The sequence below is a fragment of the Pleurodeles waltl genome, chromosome 7 (assembly GCF_031143425.1).
Source record: "Pleurodeles waltl isolate 20211129_DDA chromosome 7, aPleWal1.hap1.20221129, whole genome shotgun sequence".
Lineage (NCBI taxonomy): Eukaryota > Metazoa > Chordata > Amphibia > Caudata > Salamandridae > Pleurodeles > Pleurodeles waltl.
In genome coordinates this window covers 958,032,095-958,045,972 of record NC_090446.1, presented here as the reverse complement: position 1 = coordinate 958,045,972, position 13,878 = coordinate 958,032,095, and the positions used below count along the sequence as shown (strand labels likewise).

The 13,878-nt window shown below is 41.8% G+C and overlaps 1 protein-coding gene across 1 annotated transcript in view; it reads left to right on the top strand.

Annotated features, from left to right (window-relative positions):
• Positions 1–1,493: 1,493 nt before the first annotated feature.
• The window catches only part of CYTH1 (cytohesin 1), a 670,960-nt gene continuing 658,575 nt past the window's right edge, over positions 1,494–13,878 (top strand). Inside the window, exon 1 of the mRNA XM_069199671.1 lies at positions 1,494–1,762. Coding sequence (XP_069055772.1) covers positions 1,741–1,762 — 22 coding nt within the window. The 5' untranslated portion in view covers positions 1,494–1,740. The remainder of the gene's footprint in view (positions 1,763–13,878) is intronic.

Genomic DNA, 13,878 nt, shown 5'->3' with positions numbered 1-13,878 from the left:
CTTAACACCGTTTTCCAAAGGGAGAGGGTGTAACACCCTCTCTCTGAGGAAGTCCTTTGTTCTGCCATCCTGGGCCAAGCCTGGCTGGACCCCAGGAGGGCAGAAACCTGTCTGAGGGGTTGGCAGCAGCTGCAGTGAAACCCCTGAAAAGGTAGTTTGGCAGTACCAGGGTCTGTGCTACAGACCCGTGGGATCATGGGATTGTGCCAACAATGCCAGGATGGCATAGAGGGGGCAATTCCATGATCTTAGACATGTTACATGGCCATATTCAGAGTTTCCATTGTGAAGCTACACATACGTAGTGACCTATGTGTAGTGCACGCGTGTAATGGTGTCCCCGCACTCACAAAGTCAGGGGAATTTGCCCTGAACAATGTGGGGGCACCTTGGCTAGTGCCAGGGTGCCCACACACTAAGTAACTTTGCACCTAACCTTTACCAGGTAAAGGTTAGACATACAGGTGACTTATAAGTTACTTAAATGCAGTGGTAAATGGCTGTGAAATAACGTGGACGTTATTTCACTCAGGCTGCAGTGGCAGGCCTGTGTAAGAATTGTCAGAGCTCCCTATGGGTGGCAAAAGAAATGCTGCAGCCCATAGGGATCTCCTGGAACCCCAATACCCTGGGTACCTCAGTACCATATACTAGGGAATTATAAGGGTGTTCCAGTATGCCAATGTGATTTGGTGAAAAATGGTCACTAGCCTGTTAGTGACAATTTTGAAATAAATGAGAGAGCATAACCACTGAGGTTCTGGTTAGCAGAGCCTCAGTGAGACAGTTAGGCATCACACAGGGAACATATACATCTAGGCCACAAACTTATGAGCACTGGGGTCCTGTCTAGCAGGGTCCCAGTGACACATAACAAACATACTGAAAACATAGGGTTTTCATTATGAGCACTGGGCCCTGGCTAGCAGGATCCCAGTGAGACAGTGAAAATACCCTGACATACACTCACAAACAGGCCAAAAGTGGGGGTAACAAGGCTAAAAAGAGGCTACTTTCTCACACCATGGACATGCCACACATAAACAATCTCCCGCTTTAAAACTTTCTACGCTTATATGTAACTTAATGAGGAAATTAAATGTCCCCTTTTGCCTAAAGCTAACTCTCCTCTGTTCTTTTGTTGGCATATATAAAATGAAACAAAAACAGGCGACAACGAAAAAAATGTAGGTTCTGTATTAACCATAGCGCCGCTGTAGAGGTTGCAGCACTGTCCTCAACACTGCTTCACCACATTCATTGCTGCATTTTATGTTTATTGTAGATGACTCTTTTTTTTTTCATTAAATGTGACTTGGCTGCATGTTACGTCGCCGCGCTCGTTACGTATTTTTGGGCGACAGTTAATGTTCGTTTGCAATAAAGATATTGTGAAAAAAGAGAAGAGGAGTCCGTTGCTCGAAGGAGGTGCTTAGGTGGGCGTAAGCCAGCATGAAGGACACATCTGGGTGACGTCTACAGGGGCGGGGTTTAGAACCGGGACATGGGGAACAGCGCGGAGTCAATTCTAAATGACGTGCAGTTGAAAGGCTCATTGCACATTGATGGATGGTGTTAGTCTGCTGGTGACGTCAATGCAGATGCATCCTAGAGTTTCAGGGGCGGCTGTCAGTGTGGCAGGGGCGTGATTACTGGAGGGTGACGTCTCCCCTGGGCGTGAATTGACCGGAGCTCGCAAGGGGTTCTAGGATACTGCAGTGGCTGTCCCCGGCAAGGAGGATGGAGGCCGAAGGGGAGTCGGGTGAGTACCCCTCAGATTCGCCGGCACGTGCACAGGGCTAGGGTAGAGAACGCATGCAGCAAGAGGGACACTGATGAGAACATTAAAATGATAGACGTACAGCTATTATAACACCTTAAACCTGTCAAAGTTCTAATGGGATATGGTACTCAGCGAAATAATTCCCAATTCACCTTTAACTTTATGTTAAAATGCATTTGACGAGAGGAACCGTTTAGAGGGTCGCGACAGTAACCTGCCTCTGATTAGAACACGAGTGTCCAACCCCCCAAATGAAGGAAGGCTGGATGTAAGCAACGAGGAAGGTTTGTTGTAGGTATGACATGCAGCCAGGGCGCCAACCTTTATAATGAGGATCACTATAAGGAAGCTTAGGGGGACCTGCAGCCGCGGGGTGTTGGTGGCATGGACTGACTTGGTCATGGAGCCAAAAGAGAACAGAAGGCCGGGCTGATAGCGTGCATCTGCGGGGTTCCAGGAAATGGGTGAATAAATGACAGTGAAATGCCACGCTTGTGGTGAGATGCCACTGAGAAACTATGCAGCACACGGTGACAGTCGCACAGGACACAAGTGTGCGGGAACGAGTCGAGGGAAGCGTTCACTGAATGAAGGTAGTCTTTCACGGAAAGGGACTTTCAACATGGGAAAGGCAGTTGAATATGTGTGGTTGAGAAGGGGGTTTGAAACATAAAGGTTAGTTATGCAGTGATGGATAATGATATGCAGCAACGAAGGGCTGAAGAAAGAAGTTGGAGGAGTGTTGCCCTCCTGTGGAGTAAGGGTGAGGACATGCCCTCAGTCAGGTGCAAACCTAGAAAGGCGTATGTAGTATCTGGTGTGTCCCCATGCCCTACAAATCTGAACTTCTGTCTTTAATGCTGAGTGAATGATAGAATATCGGTGTGCATTTGGCAGTGGAAGCAAGGAGATATTGACAGATGAAGAGAGTATAGATCCCTGACAAGAATGCTGTGTTTGCTGTAACCTAATGACCTAACATTAAATAAATAAATTACCTTCCTATCTGAGTGGTTCCAGATTCTTGTATGAAGACCTTGCCCTTCAACTACATGCATATTTGTGGAGTGCCAATGTGTATGTGGGGGTCAGCCATAGTTATGAACCTCGACGAATGGAGATTTGTGTATTTCACCCATAAAGTGACTTGATGGGTATGTGGTGAAAAGCGTTGAATGGGATTTGGGTACAATCATATATGAAGATGATAAGTTATTTAAAATATATATATATTTAAGTACCATTGCAGCACCAAGACTGCTCTAAAGTGTTGCTGCTTACAAGAATGGAAAACCACGGCCAACTCACGAGTAAATGCATGGTCCCATGTGTTCACGACAATGATTGTTAGAATAGGTGCATTCTCAGCTCTTTTTAAGTTCTCCTTACCTGAAACTCATGATGGCTTCTCCTAATTTGGCAGTCAAGTCAAATGAGCAAAGTTCAAGGATGTTAGTCTTGGGTACAGGCAGCGTTGGTACTGGTGGTGCAACTTGGGACTTAAGCGGGAAGATTCTGTTTGTTTAGTGTCTACTGTTTTGTGGATTTTGTTCACTATAAATATTGCACAAGGCTTCGATGCACTGGGATGTTGTGGCGGTGATTGGTAAGGGAATTAGAGGGATTCGACGGGTTTATAATTTTATCCACTTTCACAGCAGAGCATGAGGCATTTGCCAGGGTAATGATGGGGAAAACATACACTGCATTATTTCTGAACAGTGCACTGTTTGCAGTCAGTGCTGAAAGGAAGGGATAGGCCAAACAATTAGTTGCCATGTCTGTTGGCAAGGTATGTGAGCTTAAGAAGAGCATCCACAAATACCACTCCATGGTGTGCAGCTTGTGGGAGAGTGCTTTTTAGGATGAGCTACAGTATAAGTGAAACAATAGTTCCTCATATCACTGTAGCATGTGCAGGCATTGCCAGGGTCTAAAAAGAGGTGAGATCCCTAGACCCCATTGCTGGTGTGTAGGCATTGCTTAGCATAATAATAATGAAATGATGGCCGTAAGACGCTTTGTAGCAAGAGCACTACTGATAGAGGACTGACCTAGAGAGGTCCACAGATGCCCCAGCTGTATGTTTGTGCATGAATATGTAGATAATGCAAGGTTTCTGTTTGTTTCATGTATGTGAGCGCTTTGAAGATGTTCTGTGTGCAGTATTTATGGTGAAAGGCCACATTCTCTTGTTTTTGTCACTTTCTGTGTTTTATTTTTCTTCCAGGACAAAGTTGCTATTTTTACAGCACCATTATCAGTAGCTCTGACCTCGAGTACATTTCATTGTGTTGTAAGATATCGAGTGACCTTTTCATGGTCAGCCCATCCCAGTATGCTGTACTACACAGGGTGCTGGTTACCAAGTTGTAAAGTGGTATATTAACATGTTTTTGAATATTTTAGATTGAGACTTTTCTTTGAATATGGTAAAATTAGGTAGTCTATCCCACATCTCTGCGCATAAGTGTCCCCCTTTCCATTGCAACTTGTGTCAAGACTTGCTGTCTCACTTTGCCAGATGTTGACTCCTTAACTTTCTCTTCCTTTGAGTTTTTAGCTCTGCTAGCACTCGAATTTCAAGTGTGTAGATTGAGCACAGACAAACTCCCACTGATTAAATGATTTAACTATAAGGTACCTTGACGTACCTTCTCGATTTATGTTTTTAGGGCAGTTTTCGTTCACTTTGAGAAAGCCCTGCTTTATATCCAAGTTAGATCATCGTTATCTTCAATCTACCATGGTATATTTGTCTGACACTGCACATTCTACTTGCTTATGCTTTAGAGGGAGCTTTGGTTGTAGGTTTTGGCCCAGCCTCTCGACCCACTTCGATTGAATCACAATTGTACACTGTTGTAAAAAATACAGCCCCATTCTTGGACCAGCTGAACAAAAGTTGCCATCCTCCATCGTGGGAACTTCTAAACTGGCATGCCATGTTAGAATTTCTTTTAGTATCCATCTTTCATGGGTTATGTCAGAGAAACTACAGGCTTAATATATATATATAACTATATATATATATAACTATATATATATATATATATATATATATATATATATATATATATACCTAAACAGATTTCACATCGCCTTACATTTAGCTCTTTACAGCCAGAAATGCGATAGAGGTCCTCTAAGTTAACATTAGTTTTCTTCTTGTTTAATACCCTACCAAGGTGAACGTGGGTGGTGGAAATCAACAAGCATAGGGCTTTATATTCAAGAGGTGGCAGAACCAGTCAAAGATTGATGTAGGAATAGTACGTTTTGTTTAGTTAAATATGACCTTATTGTTGGATCAGAAACACAGGAGGGATTTGAACAAAAAGGATTTAACTGTTAAAAAAGAAAAAAGCCAAGTTAAAACCAAATACTTCACATATAGTTAATTTGTGATCAGTGGAATCCTTTAACCAATTTGCTGAACAATCAAAAGATAAAATGGCAAAAACGTTTGAGTCTACTGTTGGTGAGAGTTAACCAAGGCAATCAACACTGATTACTATTTTTAAATCTGGCTAACAGAGATTCCTTACAAATAAGAGGAATTTTAGATTTACAATCTACTATTTTTTAAAGTAAAGCAGGCTGATGAGCAACGTATACTGAAAGCAGAATTGTTCTATGCTAGCACTATTGCCTTTCAATTAATTTGACAACATAATCTAACACGTTCAAATCATGTGGCATTTTTAGCGGACGTTTCTAAGTTTAAAAGAGGGGAAATTACTCTATTATGGTAGAATTTTGTAACAAATTCCTAACTTTGTAATACAGCAGGCCCTGTGAAGGCTGGCTGGCGTGTGGCAAATGATCCAGATAAATATACTATGTACCCAGAAATGGATCATATTCTGACTTTAAGAATGCAGTAAGGGATGCAATACATGAATGCTTGTTTAAAACTCGATACTGAAATCAGGTAAGAAAATGATGGGGTGACAGTTACCTATGTTGCAATACTATGAATGACTATAGCTCTGAGCTCCACACACAAAGATAAAGGGAATAATTGTGTACGATTTAGATTAGGCAAGACACCAACCTTGGAGAGTGAGGTAGCGTGTACAGGTATTCTGGTAGAGTCCCTGCTTTGTAGGCTAGTCTGTGCTAAAGCTGAATGGATATTGCATGTATTGTTCGGAAGCAAATATTTAGATACAATCATATTTCTTTTTTAATACTTTCAAAGAGGGGGGTAATTCAGCAGTTCAAAACAGTTCAATGAGCTTTAAATAAGTGTGTCATTTTACAGTGTTTGTCCTGCAGTAAATAGTAGTTCGATGGTCACTAGAAATACAATTTTGCCTATATGCTTTGCCCATAACCCAAATTAAACCCCTCTTTCCTATGGGGGCGAGTGGCCATCACTAAAATGATAATCCAGCCACAGCCCCTATTTCATTTTTTGAGCATTTCTGTGATACCTATCCCTGGTCTTGGCTAAAAGTAATAGTGATGGGCTGTAAAAGACGTGTTGCTCCAAGGTGTGCACCATGGCTGAAAGATATGCACAAATGGTCTTTGGCCCAAATCTCAGTGCTGCAAGTTCTGAGGGGTCGGAGAACGAAGGATCACACAATTAAAAGTTGTGAGGGGTTCCTTAAGATCACTGAATGAAAATTCGACCACCTTCCACCATGAAAGTCCCAAGGGTGATGTGCCTTATAGTACGTTACTTACAGAGTGGCATAGCGGATGGTTGACTGGAAGATCTACAATAAACTCCATTGACCAAAAAGATAACCATACATGTCGATAATAAATATACATATATGCATTGACTAGCATTATCAAATTTTATACTGGCTTACACAAATTGTGCCAAATTTCCAATGGTTAAATTCACTGAACAATGTCTCTTTGAGTGGTACGTGGGGGTGTTAACTTTGTTTTTTGTTTGATTGAATTGGAACAGACGATACATGCACCACCGTTAAGTAAACCACAGGACTTTGATTTATATGATTCGGACTGTTGTCCAGAAGCTGTGAATTAGTGATGTAGGTTTATATATATATACGCATAAATAAGAAATTCAATTAAAAAAATCTAAACCGAATGAAACTAAAATAAATATAAAAAATATTTCTAAAATGCCTAAATGGCCACTTGTCCCCAGCAACTCACTGTCCTAGGGCTGGCTACCTAGCATGGATGAGATCAGCTAGAACTAGAGATATGATTTGCAAAAGGAAGTTGCCCTGGGGAACTCTTTTGAACTGTAGAATTAAGTTTTCTCTCCTTCGAATACCTTTGCAAGTACAACCATTCTGAAAAGGCGGAGTCCACATGACGAATAAGTATGACCTTCTAAAGAAAGTGCTCAGAAAGTCAGGTTCTGCACAGATGAGTCACGCACTTAAAGTTTCTTATTAGTGCTTGCCCCTCTTTGTCCAGTGCAGAACTGTGGGGATCTGTGCTTATAATACCCTTGGCACTGTATAGTGTGGCACAGCCAACCGGGATCTGTGGAAGGTCTTCCAAGCTTCTTACTAGTTGTACTTTTTTAGGTGTAAGAGGTAGGACGCTGGCATACTGCTACACACTTGGCTTTGAGTTCCTCTCATTCCCCTTACTTGGGGGGGCTGAATTGAAAGCTGGTACTTTTTACTTACGTAAAGATGTAATCACTGGCATGCAAACATTTCTGAGAGGTTTTCATGTACCACAAATCCAGCGCTATTAATTACTGTGTATGCTTCTCACTTCTTTGACCTTACTCAAAGTTGGGTCAATGTCTGGTTTTGCTCAGCCTTCTAGAATGAAGGAGACCAATACCTCTTCCCTAATTATGGAGCTATTCAGTCATGCTATGAAGCCTTCTCAGCTCCTGGAGGTACGAATAGCAAGTTCTTGTTACACAGAGGCAACTCTTCTGCTGCACCAGTGAGTAGTTGATTTCCATCAGTGATAATATCTGCTCAGGGACTGGCAGAGTTCAAGAATGTCTTGAAAAGCCAACCACTATGCTAACCACTATTAGCTAGTTAATTGTTTTTGCTAAATATATTTTTACATGTACATTTCGACTGGCTCTTAACAATTGGCGGAAATCCCAAGATGTGAACGTGCTTGTAGATTGCACTTTGTAGACAGCTAACCTCCATGACTTTATTTGGGACCCCCGGAAAAGCCATAATTTGTACTTCATAGAATTTGCTTCTGAAAGAAGTTTCACAATTTCTGAGTTAGATTTCTGAATTTTAACTTACTTTCAACTTTTACAACATTATTGACTGCTGCAGAAAAGAGAATAATGCAAGGTAATATAATACAAGAACTGATTCCAACATTGTTTGTAGGCCTCAGCTTTAGATTTGTGCTGTGGATATAGAGCAAAGAAACACATAGCTTTAGAGGAATGTTACCCGTCGCCACCCCCTTTTACTTACGCCATACCATGTCCCACAAGGAGGATTGTCCTATTAATTGAAAGACCTAAATTGACCAAAAATGCACAGCACGGATTTCCCAGCTGAGGTCCAAAATGGAGAGCACAAATAGGCAGAAATTCTGAATGCCAGGTGAATCTTTTTCTACTAATGTACCACTTGTGAAGTCCTATTTGTCTGGAACAATCTATTTATTAAAGTGGCAACTGGAATTCTCTGGCCTCCAAGAACACCTGGCACACAAACCACACCTTTTATTCCTCTCATAAGGCTTGTGGTGATACAAGACAACAAACGCTTGGGTTATGCAGTTGCAACATTGCTCATGGCACCGTGGTTTGCACCGTGGTTTGACTGAAGCCCGGGGTTGCCACACTTTTCTACATTACATGTAAGTACTCATGTAAGGGAGACTTCACGTGTCCATCTCCGCCTAAGACTGGAAAAGTGTAAAGGTTCCACTACTTTAAAGGACTATACATCTCAGTGCTCTCAATCTAACAGTTTTTTATGAACACCAAATTGTAGCTTATGTTACCAGGAGCATGTCCATAGGAGTATTACACAATACGGTTGTGTGAAGAAAGTTGATATTGGAAACTAATTAAAGCAAGTACGAAAAGGGTGTGGTAATAGCACCCCAAGCATTATCCTTGTGGTGAGTCACTTACCGTGCACAGTAAATATCACCTGTTACAATGTCGTACTTGCAAATGAGGAATAACAGGCGGAATAACATTTAAAACACAGAATTCTGCACGTTTTGACTTTTATGTTGAGAGGGGGGTTCCCTGATGCATTTCAGCTGCTTTGACTTGCTGGAATCTGTCTGTAGATAATTAACACGGGGTGTGATAATTAACACGGAGCTTGGAGGTCTGATTCCTGCTCAAGGTCCTGTTTGCACAGGGATCACGATTGAAACAGCAGCTTGTAATCCGGATCATCGTCATCACCCAGGCAGGCACAGTGTTCTGTTCTGCACACTTATCCGAGGTGTGACATGACAAAGAGCTGTGCTGAGTTAGAACGGCACCTGGAAACCTGCCTGGTAAATTCAGTGGAGGATGTGCCCCCTTAATCAGCCACAATGCTTCTGTGTTTTAGTATTTTGTACAAGTTTTGGAGTTTGTAACTTCCGTATTCCACTCCTCTATACATTGCCACTCAGAAAGCTGAATGGGGCAATAGAGTCTTAACTTATGGCACTTCCAAAGTTAGTCGAGGTTGTAAAAGTCTGCCCATGTGTGTGGCCAGAGTGCATCTGTGATCATGAGGCTGTACCACCAACCTTGGAATCATGGCAGATGGATGATACCACCACCCTATGCCAATCTGTGCCTGAGATCCCAAATGCTTTGTCGTAGGTGGGTCCAGTATATCATAGAGAAAGTCCAGTTGTTTGGTCGTCACCGAGTAGCTTCTGGTCAAACTGGTGCTACCCTGCCATTAAAATGCATTTTCGTCAGTCGGTTTACTCTTTCGCATCACACATAACGACAGCAAAAACTATAATTATATTAAGAAATAACATTATGCACATTCCAAACTAAAGGGACGAGAACGTAAACAGCAACACAAATTGTCAACACCAGCCAGCATAGACTGTGATGTCTGTTATATACGAAACGGCTAAGTTCATCCTTTTGCTTCTGCAAAGACTACAAGTTGTGTGCTGTCCTCGTTTTTTAAAAATGTAATTGACTTGTAATATTTGTTGTTTAGACATGGTTTCTCATACGTTATTAAGCACTCTATCTACATTTCTAATGGCATAACAAAATTACAAACGTAATTTTGTCAAAATTTAAAATTAATTAATGCTTAATTCCTTAGGCTTTGTAAGCACGTCATAACATTTCCAGTGAAAACATTATTGAAATATCGGAGGTACTCAGTGGACTCTCGTTGTTTACAACATCTGAGAGTACTTTATAGAATACTGGTACTTTTTAACACGAAATGTTTCTTCTGGTAACAGTGCTATAAAATAAACTCACTTTTTAGAATGTGTATTGTGCTAGGGAAATAATCCCAAAATAAACTCCAGGAGGAGATTTTTAATCTTGATAGTTAAGAGACCCATATGATATTTTAAAATATTTTGTCCCACTAATAGTTTCAACAAACACTTGCATTTTGTGAAGATCCAGTATGGAACATGATCTCTTTTTTTTTTTTCTATGACTAAATGAATGTAACTTGCTCTTGCTGACTCTCCATCCTGAAACGTACCTCTTTTAAACTCCTCTCCCTCACCTACAAATCCACTTCCACACCCATAAAATGCACCTTAGATCTGCTGGACACCTCGCCTACATCCCTTGCAAGTAGCTTGTGAAAATGGGAGGCAGTGCCTCCTCTCAAATCACCCCCTAAGACCTGGATCGAGCTCCCCACTGGAGCTGCAAACTTGCTCCTTGAAATCAGGAGGAAATTGAGAAAACGGCTTTTCAACTAGGGCCCTCTCAGACACAACAGCCCTGTCATTCTAGGGCCCCTTAATAACCTCACGGGTGATTAGTGCACCACGCAGTTCCCTTTAACATTACAAGTATTTACTGCTGCAGGCTCCCAAATTCCATAAACATTAAGTATTGATTGGTGGCAGAAGCTTCTCAGTATGTGATCCTATGTTGCCGATTAAACTACTAGAACAACTTTTGCTTTGTTCAAACTGACTCTTAGGAAAAAGTTGAAAACTCTACTTTTTCAATACCAGGTGGACACGTCCTAGCTGGATAGTGTCCTCTTCTTTAGCCAGATAATGATCTGTTATGTAGTGCCAGGAGGATCAGGATACCACTGCTTTATAAATTCACTATAACATAACAACAGGCACCAGCACTGGTAGAAAGATAGAATAACCCTGTGCCGGATACTTTGTGTGCAAAATGTCTCCACCTGCGCAGATGCTCTACTTTCTCACGCTGCCAGTGTCTTGTAAATCTCATATTCCTACCTACTAGTTCTCTTTTCACACTAAGAGGTAAAGGTCTTAAAAACAGGGGTTGACCTTGGGAAAAGTACTGTGTTTTCTGTGCAGGATTATAAATGGCACACATGGTTCGACCGAGTCCCTAGGGTTGCCAGATCTAAAAGCCAGGGGCTTTCATGTACGAAATAGTGCATTCTGGGTGTTTTATTTCTTTTTTACTTTCATTGACCTGTTATGACAAACTACTGGACAACAACGCTTTAAAGCCAGGAACTAAAAATGTTCTACCAAAAGCTCGATCTGGCAGCCCTAGCAGCGGCCCATTTGGCCACACGTGTGGACATCATGATTGTTCAGACCATGCAAGGCTGCAAGAGGATGATTTACTGCTTAAAAACGAGTTATATTGTTTGCAATAGGTGCACATCGGTGGGCATTTTAGGGGAAATGTTAAAACATTTCAGAAATATCAAAGTTTCTTGCTAAAAGGAAGTTTATTTTCCATCTATACAGTATGAGTGTGTAGCCAGTCGAGTTCTGACCGACGAAACTGGCCCAGACGCAGAGCAAGTCAAAGAGGCTGATGAATTAAAGAGTCACAAAGGAGACCAGCTCGGTAGGAAGACTTAGCTTGCTCATGTGTGATTGTCCACAACAATAATCACACAGAAGACCCTATTTATAATGTGAACTGGAAACAAAAACACCTACTGTAAATACCATCAGCCCTGGGTATCTAATGTGTATTACAACATGCAGTGTGGAAAGCAATTGGCGAAAAAAGTGCTTAAACTGCATTTGCATTTTACATGTATTAGTTCAAAACTTTGACGTCTTGCAGTTGGCACCGCTTGGTAGAAACTGCGAGTGCAAAACCTGAACAAGCACAATATGTGACCTCCACTCAATGAATAATAGTGCTAAAAGGCTCAGTGTTTAAATCGCCATTAGAACTTAAAAACACTCATGTCAAACGTTACCCAAAAGCAAAACAAGTAACAAATAAACCATTTGTTTCTGCTTTTTTTATAGTGAAAATTGTTTTGTGGTGCTGTTTTTAGTCGGGGACTAAAGATATATCCAACATCAGGGTCGTTGGAATGAGTAGTGCTTTAACTGTCAAGGTACTGAGAGAACCGTCAGGGCAGCAGTCTACCAAGGGCATTGTCTATCACCCTGGCATATACAAAGTGCCACCCTGGGTAGGATCTAAGCCATGACCTGTCTAAGCTCACCCGACTGGTGCTCATCCACCTTTAGGAGCATTCACGGGCATGAGAGAGGCTTGAGGCACAAATCCTGTTTTTAAACGTTGACTTCTTTCAAGATAGCAGGATTATGTGTAATCTGAACATTTTAAAGATTGTGTACTTTCTGCCTTGATTGCTCTTTCACTTCTTTCTATGTTCACGAGGTATATTTGAGCGGCAGATTACAGTATACCTGTCTTTAAACAAGCATTGATAAAGCCTATGCAAGAGCTATTGGCTTTGCCAATGTGATTTAGCCATCTTGCAAACCAGTGTGGCTGCTGTTCAGCATGACTAAAAGTTAGTGGTGTAGAGGAGAGTTGCATTGGATGTGTTAAAGTGGAATGGTGAAGAGTGATGTAGAGTGTAGTGGCAAAGAGTGGAATGTATTGGAGTGCCATAGTGCAAAGTCGCTTAAAGTGACATACACTGGAGTGACCTAGGATATAGTGGACTAGTGAAGAGTGCATTGGCATAAAGTGTTGCAGAGTATAGTGGCGTAGCGCACAGTGGCATTGAATTCAGTGGCATACAGTGCAGCGTCATAGAATGCAGTGGTGTAGATCAGTGAGGTGCATAGTAAAGTGGAGTGGCGCAGAGAAGAGTAGTGCAGAGCAACGACAGCTCCTCTTGTATGGCGGAGGAGTGCCACCCCCCCCCCCCGCCAGCAGAGGCAAACGAAAAATAAAGTTATAATACGTTTTATTATCATTTTATTTTTCTTCAGGAGCCGAGTCTTGGGGGTGGGTCTTATGAAGAATGGTGGAGAAGTGGTGGGCACTGCAGTCAGTAAGCATGTTGGTTTGGCCGGCCATCTTAGGATGGCCAAACCGACATGCACACTGACAACTCTCCAACTCAGCTATGTTACTGGGTGGAGAACAACAGTGGGCACAGCCTCCAAGTTCCAGATGGAGCGCAAAACCAGCCTGACCCGCCCAATCCCCACACTGCTTTCATGGATATTACCAGGATGAGAGAAGCATCAGGATTGGCTGTACGGGAGTCTGGTAGCCTCAGCCTGTGCACAGCCGAGAGGCGAGTGGCATGTAAGGTCTTTTTTTGTTGTTTTATTTTTTGTTTGTTTTATTATTGCTGCCCCCAGCGCTGCACCACTACTTTCACTGACACCAGCTGCTACTGTTGCAGAATACAGTGGCGTACAGTAGAGTGGAGTGGTGTAGAGCTGAGTGACGCAGAGAGCAAAATTAAAAATATAAATGTGGGTTCTATTCGTATTGATGTATCTCCACTATACTATATCAATGTACCCTTTTTATTCAATGTATGTGAAATTAAAAGACAGTAAAAAATAGAAAAAATCTTATTTAAATTGTTGATGTAAATAGACCATTAATATTTGCTTACTAGGGTGCTCAGTTACTTTGTGTTAATAGAATTTATCTAAACAGAATCTTTCTGTCTAGAGTTACATATCTGGGCAACAGGTATGTTGTAACGTGTGAGCACGGAAATTTTGTAAACAATTTAGATAAACAA